General features: G+C 39.1%; 1 protein-coding gene and 1 long non-coding RNA gene across 2 annotated transcripts in view; one reads left to right on the top strand and one right to left on the bottom strand.

The window, feature by feature from the left end:
• SYNE1 (spectrin repeat containing nuclear envelope protein 1) overlaps window positions 1-16,854 on the top strand; it is a 458,068-nt gene that overhangs the window by 229,358 nt on the left and 211,856 nt on the right. Inside the window, exons 53-59 of the mRNA XM_067542425.1 lie at window positions 1,357-1,521; window positions 3,049-3,405; window positions 8,535-8,671; window positions 9,882-10,059; window positions 12,207-12,389; window positions 15,151-15,294; window positions 15,628-15,783. Coding sequence (XP_067398526.1) covers window positions 1,357-1,521; window positions 3,049-3,405; window positions 8,535-8,671; window positions 9,882-10,059; window positions 12,207-12,389; window positions 15,151-15,294; window positions 15,628-15,783 — 1,320 coding nt within the window. The remainder of the gene's footprint in view (window positions 1-1,356; window positions 1,522-3,048; window positions 3,406-8,534; window positions 8,672-9,881; window positions 10,060-12,206; window positions 12,390-15,150; window positions 15,295-15,627; window positions 15,784-16,854) is intronic.
• Window positions 307-2,994, bottom strand: LOC137149102 (uncharacterized). The gene is made up of 3 exons (XR_010918666.1): window positions 2,875-2,994; window positions 1,405-1,477; window positions 307-559 (listed from the first exon to the last, which is right to left on the bottom strand). It is a non-coding gene; the product is annotated as an uncharacterized lncRNA (long non-coding RNA).

Here is a 16,854-nt window from a genome sequence, read left to right as displayed (position 1 = left end):
TAATATTCTATGATTCTATGATTCTATGATTCTACAACGGCACTTAGAGTATTAAATTGGGGAGTGCATGTGTATATAAATAAATATCAGTATGCTAAACTTGTAAATAATCTGTGATTCTTTTGGATAAGTATATATATATATGTAGTGAGCATTTCAGTGTTCAAACTTGCTGTTATTTAAATTATAGCAACAGCTCAGAATAAGATTCCACAATGCTACAATAGGAAAATGCAATTATCTACTGGTATAACAACAGTAAACGTTAAAAATAAATAAATAAAATAAAAGTTTCTCTGTTGATGAGAGAACTATTTATTTAAAAAAGTACCATTAGGAATGTATTATTTGTACATAAAATCAAAATCGCATTTCCCAAATCTAAAGTCCTGGTGGTGGTGTAAATGTTTGATAATTGAAAATGCTCTTACTGTGGTGGAAGAAGCAGCACTTTGCAAGGCACACCAAGTGCATTTTTGTTTGATGATTTTTCTTCTTAAACCTTCTGTCTTTCTTAACTGACTTTGTCTCTCCAGGGATATGCTTTGCTGTTCGGTCACTGTCCAAAATATAGGAAGGAATATAAGCTTTCAGAACACGGTTGCTTATATTTAGGTCATGCCAGTTCATCTAGAAAAGGTCTATTGTCTGTTCAGTCCATAACAATCTTCTAGAGAATACTTTTGAGAATGAACAAAATTTTCAAAAGCATCTAAATCATTTAGTCCAGTTGAAAGTCACTGGGAATTAGGCCTTTTTGAAAATGAGACTTAGGCTCCTAAGTTACTTAAGCACTTCTGAAACTTTATCCACTGTCTTCCTTTAATAGATTTGGTGTGGTAAGTCTATGGCTTGACTGGGCATCTAAACTACAGTCCATGTTCTGGGGCAGCACAGAGTGATTGATTGACTCTACCAGAATTCTGCTTGGGTTTACAAGAGAGCACATACTGCAGCAGCGCAGCAGCAGCTTTGCCATCCTTTGAAAGGATATAGTGAGCGTTCTCCCATTGTCCACAGCCTCTCTACTGGCTGATGCAGAAGGGAAGCCGGACCATGGCTCTGCTGTCACACTTTCCCATCAACATGCATTTTGGGGAAGTTAGTTTCTCCTCTCCTCAACCAACCTGTGCATGAATTTAATGCAGAGACACAACAGGGAAGGGGAGGATCAGGGAAAATATAGCTCTTTGCTATGTACAGCTTATAAGGCAGTTGTTCAAAAGAATACTTGGGAGGCAGCCCTGCAAACAGTGTGCAACACAGCACTGCAAGCTGAAGGGTATGACAGAGACCATAGATTATTATGCTACTGCTTAAGCACACCAATGAGTCTATTTTCCATGTGATTGATAGGAGAAAATGAAGAAAGTGGAAGACATTGTGAAGGACCATTTGCTGTACCTTGATGCTGTGCATGAATTCACAGACTGGCTCCATTCTGCAAAGGAAGAGCTGCACCGCTGGTCAGATGCATCTGGAGATACATCAGCCATACAGAAAAAAATAGCCAAAATTAATGTAAGAAAAGTCATCTGGACTGATTTTACTTGTAACTGTCCCTGTGCACTGAAACAGGACATGGGCAGACAAGCTGTGGGATCTAAAGATGTTGTTTCCCTTTATTTGTTTGAAGTGGTTGTTACTTTTCACTGAGCTGAGAGTGCACTTCCTGTGCCAAAATCTGTTCTCAGCCGCTGTGCCTGTGTCTTCAGTACATTACAACCAAAACTGAGGTGTTTAGCCACAGGCCCACATTAAAAGCAGTACCACCTCAGTGGGATCAGAGAGCAGTTGTGCCGTAATGGACCAATACACAGACTGCACCACCTTGGTCCTCCGAGTGTGCCTGCTCCATAGACAGAGCTGTATGTAGAGGAAACAGACACAGGCAGGGCCCTTACCTTCTGCCACACCACTTCCTGTCCTATTAGGGCAATGTGCACCCTGGGGTGCACAGAGAGAATGGGGGCATTCATGGAAGCAACAGGGGGCATTCATGGAACCCATAGAGTGAGGAAATCTCCTTACACACCCCCCCTCCTCCCCCACATCTCTGTGGTCCTGTCACTGTCTATGTGTTTTATATACTCCAGAGCAAATTATGCATCCCTGCATGCAGTGTACGAGTGGTGTTCATGTATATCTGCTGTCAAAATATTTCACTTCAGATAGTCCTAGGAATTTTAGATTGAGGCAAAGTGTAGAAAGCTGGTTTGGTGGGTAGATTATTAGGTTAGCCCTCAAGAGTCCTGGGTTCAGTTCCCATCTCAATCCTAGCCTTCTTGTTCCATTTAATGTATCCCATGCCTCAGTTCCCCAACTGTAAAATGGGAAGAGCACTTCCCTACTTTACAGGGATGTTGAGAGATAAATACAAGGATGATTGGGAGCTCAGACACTTCTGATATTAGGGTCATAGATGGCTGCATAGTAAGCTGCTTCTTCCATGATGTACTCCCCCAGGTTGTAAAGCTCTTTTATAGTTCCTATGACAACATGTGATATCACATTTATGTATGAAATCAAAATATGATACAACATGCTGTTTCGTGGAAAGCAAGAAATTGTGCAGCCAATAATCGTGCATCATAAATCATGGGCAGAATTGCAAAGCACTCCTTCCACACTGCCCATTTCTGCTTATATGTCCTTAAATCTGTTGAGATCAGCGACACATTAGCATCTATTGTATTAAAGATCACATGTTTTTTCTCACCTTAATCTAAACAAGCTTGTGTTGCATTCTCTAAGAAAAGTTGTTTTTTTCTCCTAGGCTTCTGAAAGTTTAAGACTATGATAGTGTCAGAGTCACTCTGTTTAAAGCATTCTGCCTGCTCTGCTGTTTTAATTTTATTTGAACCTTTCACTTACATTTTTAGATGCCTGGAGTATTGTGAAAATGTTTTTGTTGAAACTGCTGCTTTGTTCGCCATAAAATGCTGCCTGTAACCTCCCCTTAGAAGCTGGCCTCCATTTGCAAGCATTCAATTTCCAGCTGTAGTGAATCACAGCACTTTCAGTTACCATGGCAATGTTCCATTGCAGGAGCTGATAGATTCCAGACAGATGGGTGCAAACCGCCTAAGCAGAGTGGAGACACTGGCCCTTGCAGTGAAACGAACCACAACTGCCAGTGGGTTTGAACTGATAGAAGCAGAGATGCAGGCCCTGCAGTCTGACTGGAAGCAGTGGGAAGAGGGCATATTTCAAACCCAAAACAACCTGGAGGAGATAGTTAGCCAAATGGCCCTGTCGGAGCAGGAGTTCGCAGCACAGGTTGCTCAACTGGAAAAGGCCCTGCAACAGTTCAGCGAGCTTCTTGCAGCCTGGTCTCAAAAGCTGACCCTCCTGGACGTCAAGCAAACTGATAAAGAAATAATTGAATGCTGGCACCAAGAAAAAGTAAGGCCACTTTCTGTTTCTCAAATCCTTTTTTTGGCTGTAAATATGTAAGTACTCTGTGGAAGAAAACTTCTTAGCAACATGTGACTGTAATACACAGGCATAGGAAAAATAGAAAGCTTTGAAATAGGTTTTTAAATACAAAATTCAAAGCTGAATTCTCTAGTAACGACTTTGTAAACTTTTTAAAAAGAAGTCACTGCACAGTATTTTTATGAAGACCTTCTTTTGGCTCCATAATACAGGGTATAATATATGGTTTCTCAGCTTTACTGACGCTGAAAACGGCCTCTTAGCAGAGGCAGGATCCAATGAATGCAAATTTTGAGCTTTTCTTCCAACTCCCTCATTATTTCAAGCCACAAAACCACATGATTTTAGGAATGAGTATTGTATGTTGTGATTTTCTGTAAGGTCAGACAGCTATTAGAGGCCTCATGTTTCTTGTATTTAATCCTTGCTGTTTGCCAGTTTATTCTTCTCATTTCTCAGAACATCTTGGCATTGTGCATTATAACATATGGGCATATGTTTAGAGAAGAGGAATTAGGAGCTACTATCTACTTGTTAACTGTCCCCTTAGCTGGCCCAGCAGTACTACTTCAAGACAGAGAGAGGCAGTCGAAGCACTTTCTCCTTCTTTCTTATCGCCAAGCTGATCTTTCACAGCAGAGGCAAAAAGTTGCCTGTAATATTATAACTGTAAATCGTATATGCCCCAACAAGGTTGCAGAGTGTTTCAGTTTCCACTAGCTTTGCTCCAGAGCAGTTTCAGTAGAGTGAGAGAGTCGTGTATGTAATGCTTGCACTATGGCTCGTTCACTGAAGACCTGAAATGTTCAAAACCTCTCGGAGGCATTCCTTCTTTAAACTGAGATTATTCATCTCCATCTCTGGCTTCCTTCTCAGGTTAGTTCCCATTTCAAATTCCCCATTGATATGCAGATTTACAGTACCAGCATTTAGTGTTCAGCAGCAGGTCTAATGAAGCTGCCATACTATTTAACACAAAATTCCCCTTAGCTAATACTGTTTTTTAACCTGGTGGTATTATCAACACACACAAGTAATTACCAGAGATTATGTACTTAAAAAACAAAAACTAAATTCCTTTAAATCTCAAGAGACTTCAAAATGTTGCTTGTTTGTTAATATTTATACTGTATACAAATTGTAGCTGAATGTAGTACTTGTCTAATACACTTGCTATTTTAATAACAAAGATGCTGACTTCCAATAATATGTAGAATGCAGAAAAACCAGAAGTTTTACTCTATATGCCTCTACTTTGTAATCTAATTTATAGCAAAAAGTAGGAAGCTGTATACTAAAAATTGAGTCCTAAGGAAAATTAATTATGTGGACAAGGGTGATCCAATGGATATAATAGACTTTCAGAAAGTCTTTGACAAGTCCATCACCAAAGGCTCTTAACTCATGACTGCTCATTTTGCTTAAGAGGGAAGGTCCTCTCCTGGATCAGTAACTGGCTAAAAGACAGAAAACAAAGGGTAGAAATAAATGGTCAGTTTTCAGAATTCGAAGACATAAATAGTGGCATCCCCAAGGGTCTGTATTGGTATCCGTGCCGTACAACATTTTCATAAATGATTTGCAAAAAGAGTAAACAGTGAAATGGTAAAATTTGTAGACCATACAAAATTACTCAAGTCCAAAGCAGACCGTGAAGAATTGCAAAGGGATCTCACAAAACAGGATAACTGGGCAACAGAATGACAGATGAAATTCAGTGTTGATAAATGCAAAGTAAGGCACATTGGAAAACATAATCCCAACTATATATACAAAATGTTGCAACCTAAATTAGCTGTTACCACTCAATAAATAGATCTTAGAATCATCCTGGATAGTTCCCTGAAATCATCCACTCAATGTGCAGTGAGAGTTAAAAAAGGTAACAGAATGTTGGGAATCATTAGGAAAGGGATAGATAATAAGACAGTAAATATCATGATGCCTCTATATAAATCCGTGGTATGTCCACATTTTGAATACTGCATTCAGTTCTGGTCTTCCCATTTCAAAAAAGATATATTAATATTGGAAAAGGTACAGAGAAGGGCAACAAAATTATTAGGGATATGGAACAGCTTTTTATGAGAAAAGATGAAAATCCCAGTGTTTTTAATCTTGGAAAACAGATGACTAAGGGGGCATATGATAGAAGTCTATAAAATCATGGAGTGGAGAAAGAGAATAAGGATGTGTTATTTACTCCTTCATGTAACACAAGACCCGGGGTCACCTCATGAAATTAATAGGCAGCAGGTTTAAAATAAACAAAAGGAAGTATTTCTTCACTTAATACACAGTCAACCTGTGGAACTCATTGCCAGGGGATGTTGTGAAGGCCAAAACTATAGCTGGGTTCATAAAACTAGATAAGTTCATGGAGAATAGGTCCATCAGTGGCTATAAGTCAAGATAATCAGGGATGCAACCCCATGCTCTGAGTGTCCCTAGCCTCTGTTTGCCAAAAGCTGGGACTGAATAACAGGATGAATCACTTGCTGATTGCCTGTTCTGTTCATTCCCTCTGAAGCATCTGGCAATGGCATCTATCAGAAAACAGGTTACTAGGCTACAGAGACCATTGGCCTGACCCAGTGTGGCCATTCTAATGTTATTAGTAATAATCCATCCGTTTTTGGACTTTAAAGATAGTTACAATGTGACTGTAAAAAAGACATGAAAGCAATTCCATTTCTATTGTCTTACACTATTGTCTTGACTCGATTGTCATGTGTGCTTAGAATTAAAATATATTTCCTAATTATCAGTGTTTGCAAGCTCATTTTGGTATCCCAAAACCAAGCTGTGTTCCTTATGCAATAACAATAATAAAAGATCCTGCACTTGGAACTTATTTAACAATTCTGTTGATGCTGTATGACCCAGAAGCCACTCCATCTCACTACCAGAACAGTGTTGGCTCTGTGGGGCTTTATACAGTGTAGGTATGTATAGTCTCTTTAAGTTCACAACTACACTTGAGAAGAAAACTCAGGTTTCTATATTTTGGACAGCTTGTGCATGAAATTATAGCATGCTATTATAAAGGTATTTTGGTGGTGGTGGTAGGTTAATTGAAAATAAAAACTCCTTTTGCAAACATGAATTTGTTAAGTGCAGGGCATTTGTAGTAAATGTTCCCTTTTCAGAAGTATTGTTGATGTTTCAGAATGGTGAGTTCTACACTTCAGAACTTGAGAGATCCTCTATTAAAGCAATCAAGATTATGGTGACATAATTGTTACTGCTAAACATGTCCACTGGGTATTTTAGTGTAGCATGATAGCTAAAAGAAATAAGCTTACATTCATTTCTAAGCAACATTATCAGTGTGTAAATAAATTAATTCAAAAGCTATTTCATGTTGGTATTAGAACAAAATTGACAATTTGGGAGTTTCAGTCTTAATAACTGTGGAATTCATCTACTGGTATTTGAGAGACTCAGAGCAGATTTAACCAGTAATGTTTGCATAAATAATATAAGATACTTAGGGATGTAGTGGAAATTTCCTGTGGTGAAGTCAGTTTTTCACAGTTTCAGAATAATCCAAGCCGCGGTTTATACACACACTGTATTGAAATGCCTACAGACAGTCATTCTGCTGAGTTTTCACTGTATCCAAGTTAATTATAAACAGGTTTCACTATACTTAATATTACACTGAAGTGGTGATGAGAGAGAACACGATTTTGTGATTTTTTTTTTTTTTTTTTTTAAATCCTGAATTTTTCCTGGCAATTCAGAGTTTATTACAGAGACGTGTAATATATTTGAATTTCCTGACTTACAGTAAATTACAGGGTAAAAATCTTCATTTAATCACCCACAATGATCCAGAGAGAGTTTTTAGGAAAAGGGATTTGAAAGGAGGCTATCACAGCAGGTTGCTTGGCTCGTGTCCATATGCTATTCTACTAAACCAATTTACTGGCTTGTTAGAGTCTTGCAGGTATATGAAAGATTTTACATCTGTTTACTACTGACCTATATATTTGGACATTTGAATAGCTTCTTAGTTTTTATTTCATCTTGGTGAATATTGCACAGCAAACCAATTATTCAAAGAGTCATGCCTTTTTTATCTTTATAATTCTCCACAGATAGGTTGTGAAATTCTCAAATGTATTTTTTTAATTTTATTTCAACTACTTGCTGATTTCTTGAGCAGTAATTCTTCATTTGCAGATGGTTCACAAATATATCATTGTGAATATTGTGGGGCTACATGCAGCCCTGTCCATATCTGGTCTTTCTCTCAGGGCACACCCTCAAGTGATAGGCTTCTTGCCCTTACTTATGTTGGGATGGAATCACATGATTCTTCCACTCTTAAACCAGGATCTGGATACAGTAACTACTTATCACCCTGCAGGTTTGACTGAGTTTCATGCACCTGCATTTCTTCCCTTCAGTAACCTTTGATTAGTGATAAAATGGTCAACAGCCTTCTTTAAACCAAAGTATTTTGATTTAGCAGTTGGAACAAAACTGAGAGAAAAAGAGATTTTTAAATCAGCAGATACTCTTCATACATATTTGTGTAATTTAAAATTAGGCTTCATTACTAGCTAAGTTAGATAGTCTTTCCTCTAAAGATACAGGAAGAACAGACTTACATTCTCCCAGCCAGCTCCAAACCTCCTATGAGTCTGAGGGTGTCTCAGAAACCCCACCCCAATCTGACTGGGAGAGAGGGCTAGTGCCATTAAGGCTACTCATTCTGACTTTGTCCTTTGACAGCTAATTCAGTCTCAGTGCCTAAATTTGATTTTGGGAGCCTAATTATAGGCACCCAGGGTTGAAAATATTGGCCAGAACTTTAGTAAAAACTGTGCGTGACAGTATTTCTTTGGAAATGTACCAAACACTTTGCCTCTCATAACATTTAAAATATTCTGTGACAATTTAATTTGTTTATTTAAAAGTTTCAGCACTGAAGAACTGTACATGTCCATTTTTCTGAGTAATAGTAAAATCTTACTTCAGCACAGCACAAACAATGGAAGGCACATGCCATCTACATTAGTTGACAACAGCGTTGAACAGCCAGTTTCAGTTCTTTTCACACTGCTGTTTTGTTTTTTTTTCACCAGGAAACACTGGATGCTCTAACAAAGGCAGAACACATGACAGAAGAGATGAAGACTCAGTTAAACGACCTTTGTAGATTTTCCAGAGACTTGAGTACCTATTCTGCAAAAGTTTCAGGGTTAATTAAAGAGTATAATAGGTAAACATTCATATTATATACAGTTAATCAATACTCTTTGTGTATATACCATCTAATCTTTGATCTACGATACCATAAGTTAGAAATTCTTACCACAAGTAAGCAGTGGATTGGTTAGTTACTGATTGCCTTGAACTTGATGGCAATAAAGGTTGAACAAAATTGCCAATTTGTTTTTTAAGGCCTAGACTGGGTCATAAAACTCTGCTATGAATGGTAAAGAATTGCTGCTGTGAATGACAATGGATAGTCATTGGGCTCGAGAGTGAGAATAACTCTATAGCCTGGTGATTAGGACACTCATCTAAGATGCAGGAGAATCAAATTCAAGTCCCTGCTTCAGTTATTATTTAATTGTTTATACAAAGTGGAAAAGCTTACACAGGAGTGATTGAGAGAATATCCCATAATCTAGTGGCTAGGACCCTCTCCTGCAGTGTAGGGAGACCCAAATTCACATCCCCTTTTCACATCAGGCAGAGGAGGGAATTGAACTTGGGTCTTCCACATTCCAAGTGAGCACCCTAAACACTTAGCTAGGAGTTATAAGTATGGCAGCAGCACCCACTACTGACTGTTTTGTCCATGACAAAAAAATTCTAAAAAAAAAAAAAAAGGGGGTGGGGAAAAGTGTACAAAACTACTTAGTGAATTGCTGTTGACTTCGTGAATAGTTTCTAGTCTACTGAAATGTCATTTTTTGGTGAAAAAAGTATTCATGTGGAAAAATTCACCTGACTCTGGCAATGGGTGCCCCATTGCTGCACTAATCTGAATGAGTCATGGGCAAAAAACGGTGACTCAAAGTCACAATTCCTCCCCTGCTTTTCCCTTATTCCTGGAAGGAATTAAGTTGCAACAGCTCTTCACAGTGCTCATTTTATTCCCTCCTCCCCCACTGCCCTTACATCAGCTCAGCACTGCGGGCTGGTGCAATGCGGGGGTGGAGCCAAGGCTCTGCTCAGTCCCCCTGGCTTGCTTGTGATGGTGGGAAGTATGCACTCCAGACCTGTTAGCCATCACCTGCTGTGAGACCCTTCTCTCCCTATGGCCATGTCAGACAAGGACGCAATCTGATCCTAAACAAATTCTTCAATTGCTTTTAGTTTGAGTCTTGGTGTAATACCTGTGGAAATTCCTATTTCATTGCATCTAACCGAATCCCCCTTTCTCCCCATTTTCATTTGACTCCCTAAAATGGCAAACTCAGCCTCTGTCTACAAGCTTCAAAGGGTTGTCAGAGTAAAGAGCAGGCCTTGCAGCAGAGATTCCGGATAGCTTTCAGGGACTTCCAGCAGTGGCTGGTCAGTTCAAAAATCACCACGGCCAAATGTTTTGACATGCCTCAAAATATCGATGAAGCATCGACGAGTCTACGGAAAATACAGGTAATTGTACTGCAATCAGACACTGATGTAAGAGAGACATGGTTAATTTAAAACCAACACCTCTATCTGAATTTTGTTTATGTACTATTTTTAGTTTATTGTTACAGCAATACTAAGGATGACTATACCTGAAAAGGGCTAGAGAATTATTTTCTTTCTGTTTGGTTTGTTCACTTTGTGCATCTGACGGAATTTTGTGGATAGCCATTTTCACTGTTTTCTCTGTTATAGGATATGTCTGTACTGTAAACACAGGATGTCAGTAGAGCCCAAACGGACCTACTTGATTTAACTTTACTCTAGCTAGCTCGAGTTGCAGAGCAGTGAAGCTGCAGCAGCACAAGTGCGGTCTATCCCCAGGGTTCCGGATGAGCTCGTACAGCCTGCACAGCAGTCCATTCTGCCACAGCTTCACCACCTGGGGACCCAAGCTAGCTAAATTAATGTTAGCTCTGGTATGTCTCCTTGAGCTGCTGTTACACTTTGCAGTTAAGTTTAGACCTTCTCTTAGTTTCTTCCCTCTGCATGGGTCTCTCACGCAGTAACAAGGGCGAAAGATATTTTTTAAAAATAGGAAAAAGGGTTGAACACCTCCCCAACCCCGCAAAAAAACAAACCCAAATTCAAATCAGAAGGCAGGAACATTATGTGGTACCTGAAACTATTTCAAAGTAATAGTTTCTGCCAACTTTTCATCATGTACGAAGATGAACTTTATAATGTAAGTAAAGGACCACAACCATGGCAGCAGACAGTTAACTTGTGTATTTTTCATTTACAGGCAGTGCAAATCCTTCTCCAACAGTTTATCTGGGAATTCCAAGTCCCAAAACAGATAACTGCTCCTTGGAATTGTTCTTAAATTTTTTCCTGATGTTGGATTAATATCTCCACTTTTTAATCCAAGGAAGCCTATTTTAGAAGGAGAAAACTCTTTGGCTGTTTCTGGTGACCCTGTTTGGGGATAATAGGAGCGTCAGTCCATTTAAACTTAGGTTTTTCATTTGAGCAGTGGCAAGAATTTTTAATTCATCATGCAAACCTTGCATGATTAAAATAACCATTTACTCTCTTTCTGCCTAAAAGTATAAACTCATGATTGCTTTGCACAGTGTACACTTTTCTACAGAAAAGAAATTCTGCTAATACCTCCAGGAATTTCTCAAGAAACCATGTGTCCTTTCATTCCTTAATCTCTCCAACAGTTAGGAATACATTAGCCTGTTTGAGTTCAGTAAACATTCATAAATCCATAATGTAAAACTCCCATTTACCTCAGTGGGGCCAGGTTTTCACTCATAGCTTTTAGGGACACAGAAGCCATTATGATCATGTAGTCTGACCTCTTGCATAACACACAACTTCACCCAGTAATTTCTGCATTAAGCCCATAACTTCTCTACATGGAGATAATTTGATTAGGTAATTCTGAAGCTTTATGCATTTTATTGTAATTCTGGTAATTAATTAATTAATTTTAATTCATATCTTTAGTTATACATTTCCTTTCAATCCAAAGGATTACAAAATATTTTAAAAATTATACACAGAAATTTCATACTCATAACTGAAATACTGATACGTCTGAGGTGGAATTTTGAAATCTGCTTATTGACTTATCCATATCAAGTGAAGAATACCTCAAATTGGGGAAGTAAATATAGCTACCACAATTAGAGTTTGTCCAGACACTCTTGTTGTTTTGTTTTAAAAAGGCCTATGTGGTATTGAAGATTCCAAGTGATTTCTGCTGTATATAGGTCATCTAAAAAAATGATCTCTCCAATAGCAAAATAACTGAGACCTTCATGCCTGGGTATTGGTTCATTACCTACTCTGAGCAAAATATGCCTGCCACCTCCTGAATCCCTAGTATTGCTGCTTCTTGCAACACATTGAGATTTTCAAAGAGGTATCTATCCAAGTAAAGGATGGGTCATTTTATGAATTCACATGCCATCCTAGCTTCTTAGTATCCCTTTTGTTTATACTTATGACACCTCTGCTCTCGGTGGTTGTTGTGCTTAAAGCCTCTGATTTTTCCTGGGTATAAAATGGAATGTATTTAAACAAACATTAATTAGTGTGATTGTGAAAGCTCTTTCTGCACGTTATCTATAACTAATTGGCTAATTTGTTTTGCCAAGGAATCCTTATCTGAAAGTGAAAATGGCCAGCATAAACTAAACATGGTGGTGTGCAAGGGAGAACTGCTGATCACTATTCTGCCCCAAGAAAAGGCTAAAGTTATCCTGGCCAAAGTTATTACTGCTAAAGAAGACTGGAAAAATTTTCTCTCCACCCTGCACCAGAAGGAATCTGCTTTGGAGGTATGGAACCAGTCAAAGAGGAAATGGATTGATTAGAAACCTTTTTCTTGCCTTTTCTTTCTGATCACATGCAACTTGATAGACTGACTGCTTTACATTTCTTGTTACTGAGTACGGCTGTCTGGTTCTTGCTCACATGTTCAGGGACTAGCTGATTGCCATGTGTGGGTTCAGGAAGGAACATCCCCCCCGATCAGATTGGCAGTGGCCTGGTGGGGGTTTGCCTTTCTCTGCAGTGTGGAGTGTGGGTCACTTGCTGGGTTTATCTTGGGTATAACTCACTTGACCAATTTCCTGCCATTGCAGGGGCACTGGTGTGCCTTGGTCCCTCCTGTTCTCTCCCTATCGCATATAATAATTTAATCTCCTCTGGGGTGTAATATTTTGGCCTAATTTTGATTATTAGGTTTAATGTACGAGTGCTGGGTGGTATTGGTGGCGTGTGATATACAGTAGGTCAGACTAGATGATGTGGTTGCCCCTTCTGGCTTTGGAATGGGTTTAAGACAACTAGATAAAAGTGCCCCTCATTTGACGCAGCTGGAAAATAGCTAAGCTCAGAGGGTCAGATTCTGCCACTTACCGTATAAGTCAGCTTATTGATTTAAATGGCATAGCTCACATAGTAAGGTACTAGTCAAAGTAGAGGATGGTGGAATCTGACCCAACCTCAACAGCTTGAGCTTCATCCAATACTTAGCTAAGATAAGGTGCATGAAAATACATTGTTTTAGAGCAAGACTCTGGTACTCTTGCTCCCTGAGACGTTCCACTGACTTAAATGGGCCAGCTCAAATAGCAAGGTAATATTACTCATGTTTAGTAGTATCAGAATCTGGCCCTTCATGTTTGTCCCACTGGACACCACTGAAATGCAATTAAGAATTACTCAAGCAAATATTTTAATCATAGATACAATGGGACACTGCCATAGTCTGCTTCTTTCAAAATGTCTCATTTAGCAAGCATAGCAATTAAACATCTTTAAAATTTACAGTATACTTAAGATTGTAGTTTAAGTCCAGAAGGGACCATTACACATTACTTCAGACCCATAAAACCTCCTCCAGTGATTCCTGTTTCAAGCCCCTAACTTCTCGTTGAGTTTGAGAATATCTTTTAGGTCAGCTTTACATTTCATTGAAAGATAATGCAGGAAACTCTTTGGGCCAGATCCTCATCTGATGTAAATCAGCACTGAAGACAATGGAGCGACACCAATTTATACCAGCTGAGGACCTGACCTTCTTTGTCTCAGAGTATATGTTTGGGGAGATGTCAAACAGTAGAAGTGGACACACCCTGTGCTGTTGTCACATGGACTTGAACCAAGGCTGGGATTAATCCTTCTAAATCCAGACATTTCAGTCCCACATCCTAAATCTTTAATTCTAACATGTATTTAAATAGATAAGGATGACAGCTACTATAAGATGCGTGCATATCTGGTTGGAAAACCATTCCCAGACAGTAATCATCAGTGGTTCACAGTCAAGCTGGAAGTGGGGTTCCACAGGGATCAGTTCTGGGTCTGGTTCTGTTCAATGTCTTCATCAATGATTTAGATAATGGCAGAGAGGGTACACTTATAAAGTTTGCAGATGATACCAAGATGGGAGGGTTGCATGTGCTTTGGAGGATATGATTGAACTTCAAAATGATCTGGACAAATGGGAGAAATGGTCTGAAGTAAGTAGGATGAAATTTAGTAAGGACAAATGCAGAGTTCTCCACTTAGAAAGAAACAATCCGTTGCATGCATACAAAATGGGAAATTACTAGGAAAGAGTAGGGATTTGTGGGTCATAGTGGATCACAAGCTAAATCTGAGTCAACAGTGTAACACTATTGCAAAAAAAAAAGCAAACACAATTCTGTGTTGTATTAGCAGGAGTATTGTAAGCAAGACACAAAAAGTAATTCTTCTGCACTACTCTGTGCTGATTAGGCCTCAGCTGGAATATTGTGTCCAGTTCTGGGCGCCACGTTTCGGGAAAGATGTGGACTAATTGGAGAAAGTCCAAAAATTATTAAAGGTCTAGAAAACATGACCTATGAGGGAAGATTGGAAAAATGGGGTTTGTTTAATCTGGAGAAGAGAAGACTGAGGGAGGACTTGATAACAGTTTTCAAGTACATAAAAGGTTGTTACAAGGAAAAGAGAGAAAAATTGTTCTGTTAACCTCTGTGGATAGGACAAGAAGCAGTGGGTTTAAATTGCAGCAAAGGTGGTTTAAGTTGTACATTAGGAAAAACCTCCTAACTATCAGAGTGGTTAAGCACTGGAATAAATTGCCTACGGAGGTTATAGAATCTCTGTCATTGGAGATTTTTAAGAGCAGTTGGACAGACACCTGTCTGGGATGGTCTAGATAATGCTTGGTGTTGCCTTGACTACAGGGGACTGAGCTAGAAGTCCTCGTGAGTTCCTTCAAGGTCTATGAAAAGAAATATAATAAATAATCCTCAGGGTGGGATTCAACCAAATCCTACGGCTCTTGGGGGTGAAGACATGCATTTTTAAATCATTCTCCCCAATTTGGCTCCCAGACATAGTGTTTCCCCTTACTATCTGTGCCGTGTGGGAGAGAAAGCAGAGCTGAAATGAACCCTTCATCTACTGGAGACCTGGTAGTGTCTGTGCACCTTATCATCCTTTTGTGTTTGGTTTACAGGTTGCATAATAACATTGCAGCAAGCATAGTGGTACATTGATTTTTTTTTCTTTTTTTTTTAATTTTCACATCGTATGTTTTCACAGAACTTAAAGATACAGATGAAGGACTTTGAAGCAAGTGCTGAGCCTCTCCAGGACTGGCTGAGCACAACTGAAAAAATGGTGCAAAAAAGCAGTAGTCGACTTCATGACCTCCCTGCAAAGAGGAGAGAACAACAAAAGTTACAGGTGATAAGGCCCTAAAAACACAACCAGCCCTCCACAGCCTGGTTTCCTGTGTCATGCATGGTCATGCTGGAACCCTTATCTCCAGCTAAGACTGCATCCAGTTTTGGGGCTTACTTCAATCCTCAGGCAGATTTTGTGTCTCAGCACTTCTTGATGATATGCGTTGGTTCCTTTCTATAACTGTATCTATCATGTGCTTAGTGACCAACTGCTGCCTTTTTCACGATGCTTGCTGATGGCCAGTGCATTAATTTCCAAACAACTGCTGCTTGCTTTCTTTTTTGCTTGCTCTTTTGCACCCACACTTAATAGTAACATGCTTATGCTTTACAGTCTGTCCTTGAGGAAATAAGCTTCCACGAGCCTCAGCTCAACAGGCTAAAAGAAAAAGCTCAGCAGCTGTGGGAGGAGGAAGCTGGCAGCAAAAGCTTTATGCGCAGAGTGTCTCGGCTATCTTCTCAATACCTAGCTTTAAGCAAGCTAACAAAGGTAATGCACCTACTGTGTGTGCTTTCAAGCTGCTCATGTGAATGCAACCGATGTAAAAGTGAGTGGTTGAATTCTGAAATATCGCAGTTGTCTTGCTGCTGCACTGTATGGTATGTCTGATATATCCTATGGCTGAGGCTTGTGGTGGAATGGGGAAAGGTGTGCATAGATAGCTAATCTGATTGAACACCGAGCTAATTGTTTTTTCCAATGCTTCTCTCTTAGAAGAGAAACTGAGACTACATGTACATGTAATTCTTTCCTCCCCACAAAAAACGTGATAATGAGCAGGGAGTTATGTTTTTAAATGGAACAAATGTAGGACTTTTGAATGAAAAAATAAGCCATGATTTACAGCAGTTAAGATCATTTAGTTTGATAATTGGTATCCCCAGGAGTGATTATTTTTTCAAAACTTGGGGGTATTTTTTGTAGAATCACCATACTGAAATGTTTCTATTATTTAACCAGTTCTCATCTTAAAGTTTATTATTTGCATTGTAAATGTCTTTGTCTAGAACTTTGTACATTGGTTTTCAGCATTTTTTAGCTGTTTAGGGTGCTTTTGAATTGTCAGTGAGAGGTAGCATTATCTAGTGGCTTGGACGCTGGATTGAGTCTTGGGAGATGTGCATCCAATACCCATCTATCCAACTGACCTACTGTGTGACATTGGGGAAGTCACGTCGTCATTGTGTGCCTCCTTTTCCCCTCTTACAATCTGGACAGACAAGAAAGACAGAGAGTAAGTCCTTTAGGACGAGGACTATCACTCTTTTGATGTCTATCATAATGGGGCCCTGATCTCAGTGGGAGACTGCAGGCACTCCTGTAATATAAACCATTATGAATAATAGATGTGTGTTATTGGAGATCATTTAATAAAGTATCTCATTTCTATATTTAATAATTACTAGTTTAATTTGTCAACTAACTGTACACAAATAGAGAATTATGAAACATAGTCATATAATGTAAAAAAAAGATTGTACATAGGGCCATATAATGCGCTCCATGATAACAAAAATCCCAGGAAGGGAAGAGAGAGATGGGGAAATTGTCACCAATTGA

Source organism: Emydura macquarii, unplaced genomic scaffold (assembly GCF_026122565.2).
Source record: "Emydura macquarii macquarii isolate MOO-44397 ecotype Brisbane River unplaced genomic scaffold, CSIRO-AGI_Emac_v2 contig_705, whole genome shotgun sequence".
Classification (NCBI taxonomy): Eukaryota; Metazoa; Chordata; order Testudines; family Chelidae; genus Emydura; species Emydura macquarii.
The sequence above is the reverse complement of the archived record's forward strand: the minus strand, read 5'-3'. Positions and strand labels throughout refer to the sequence as shown.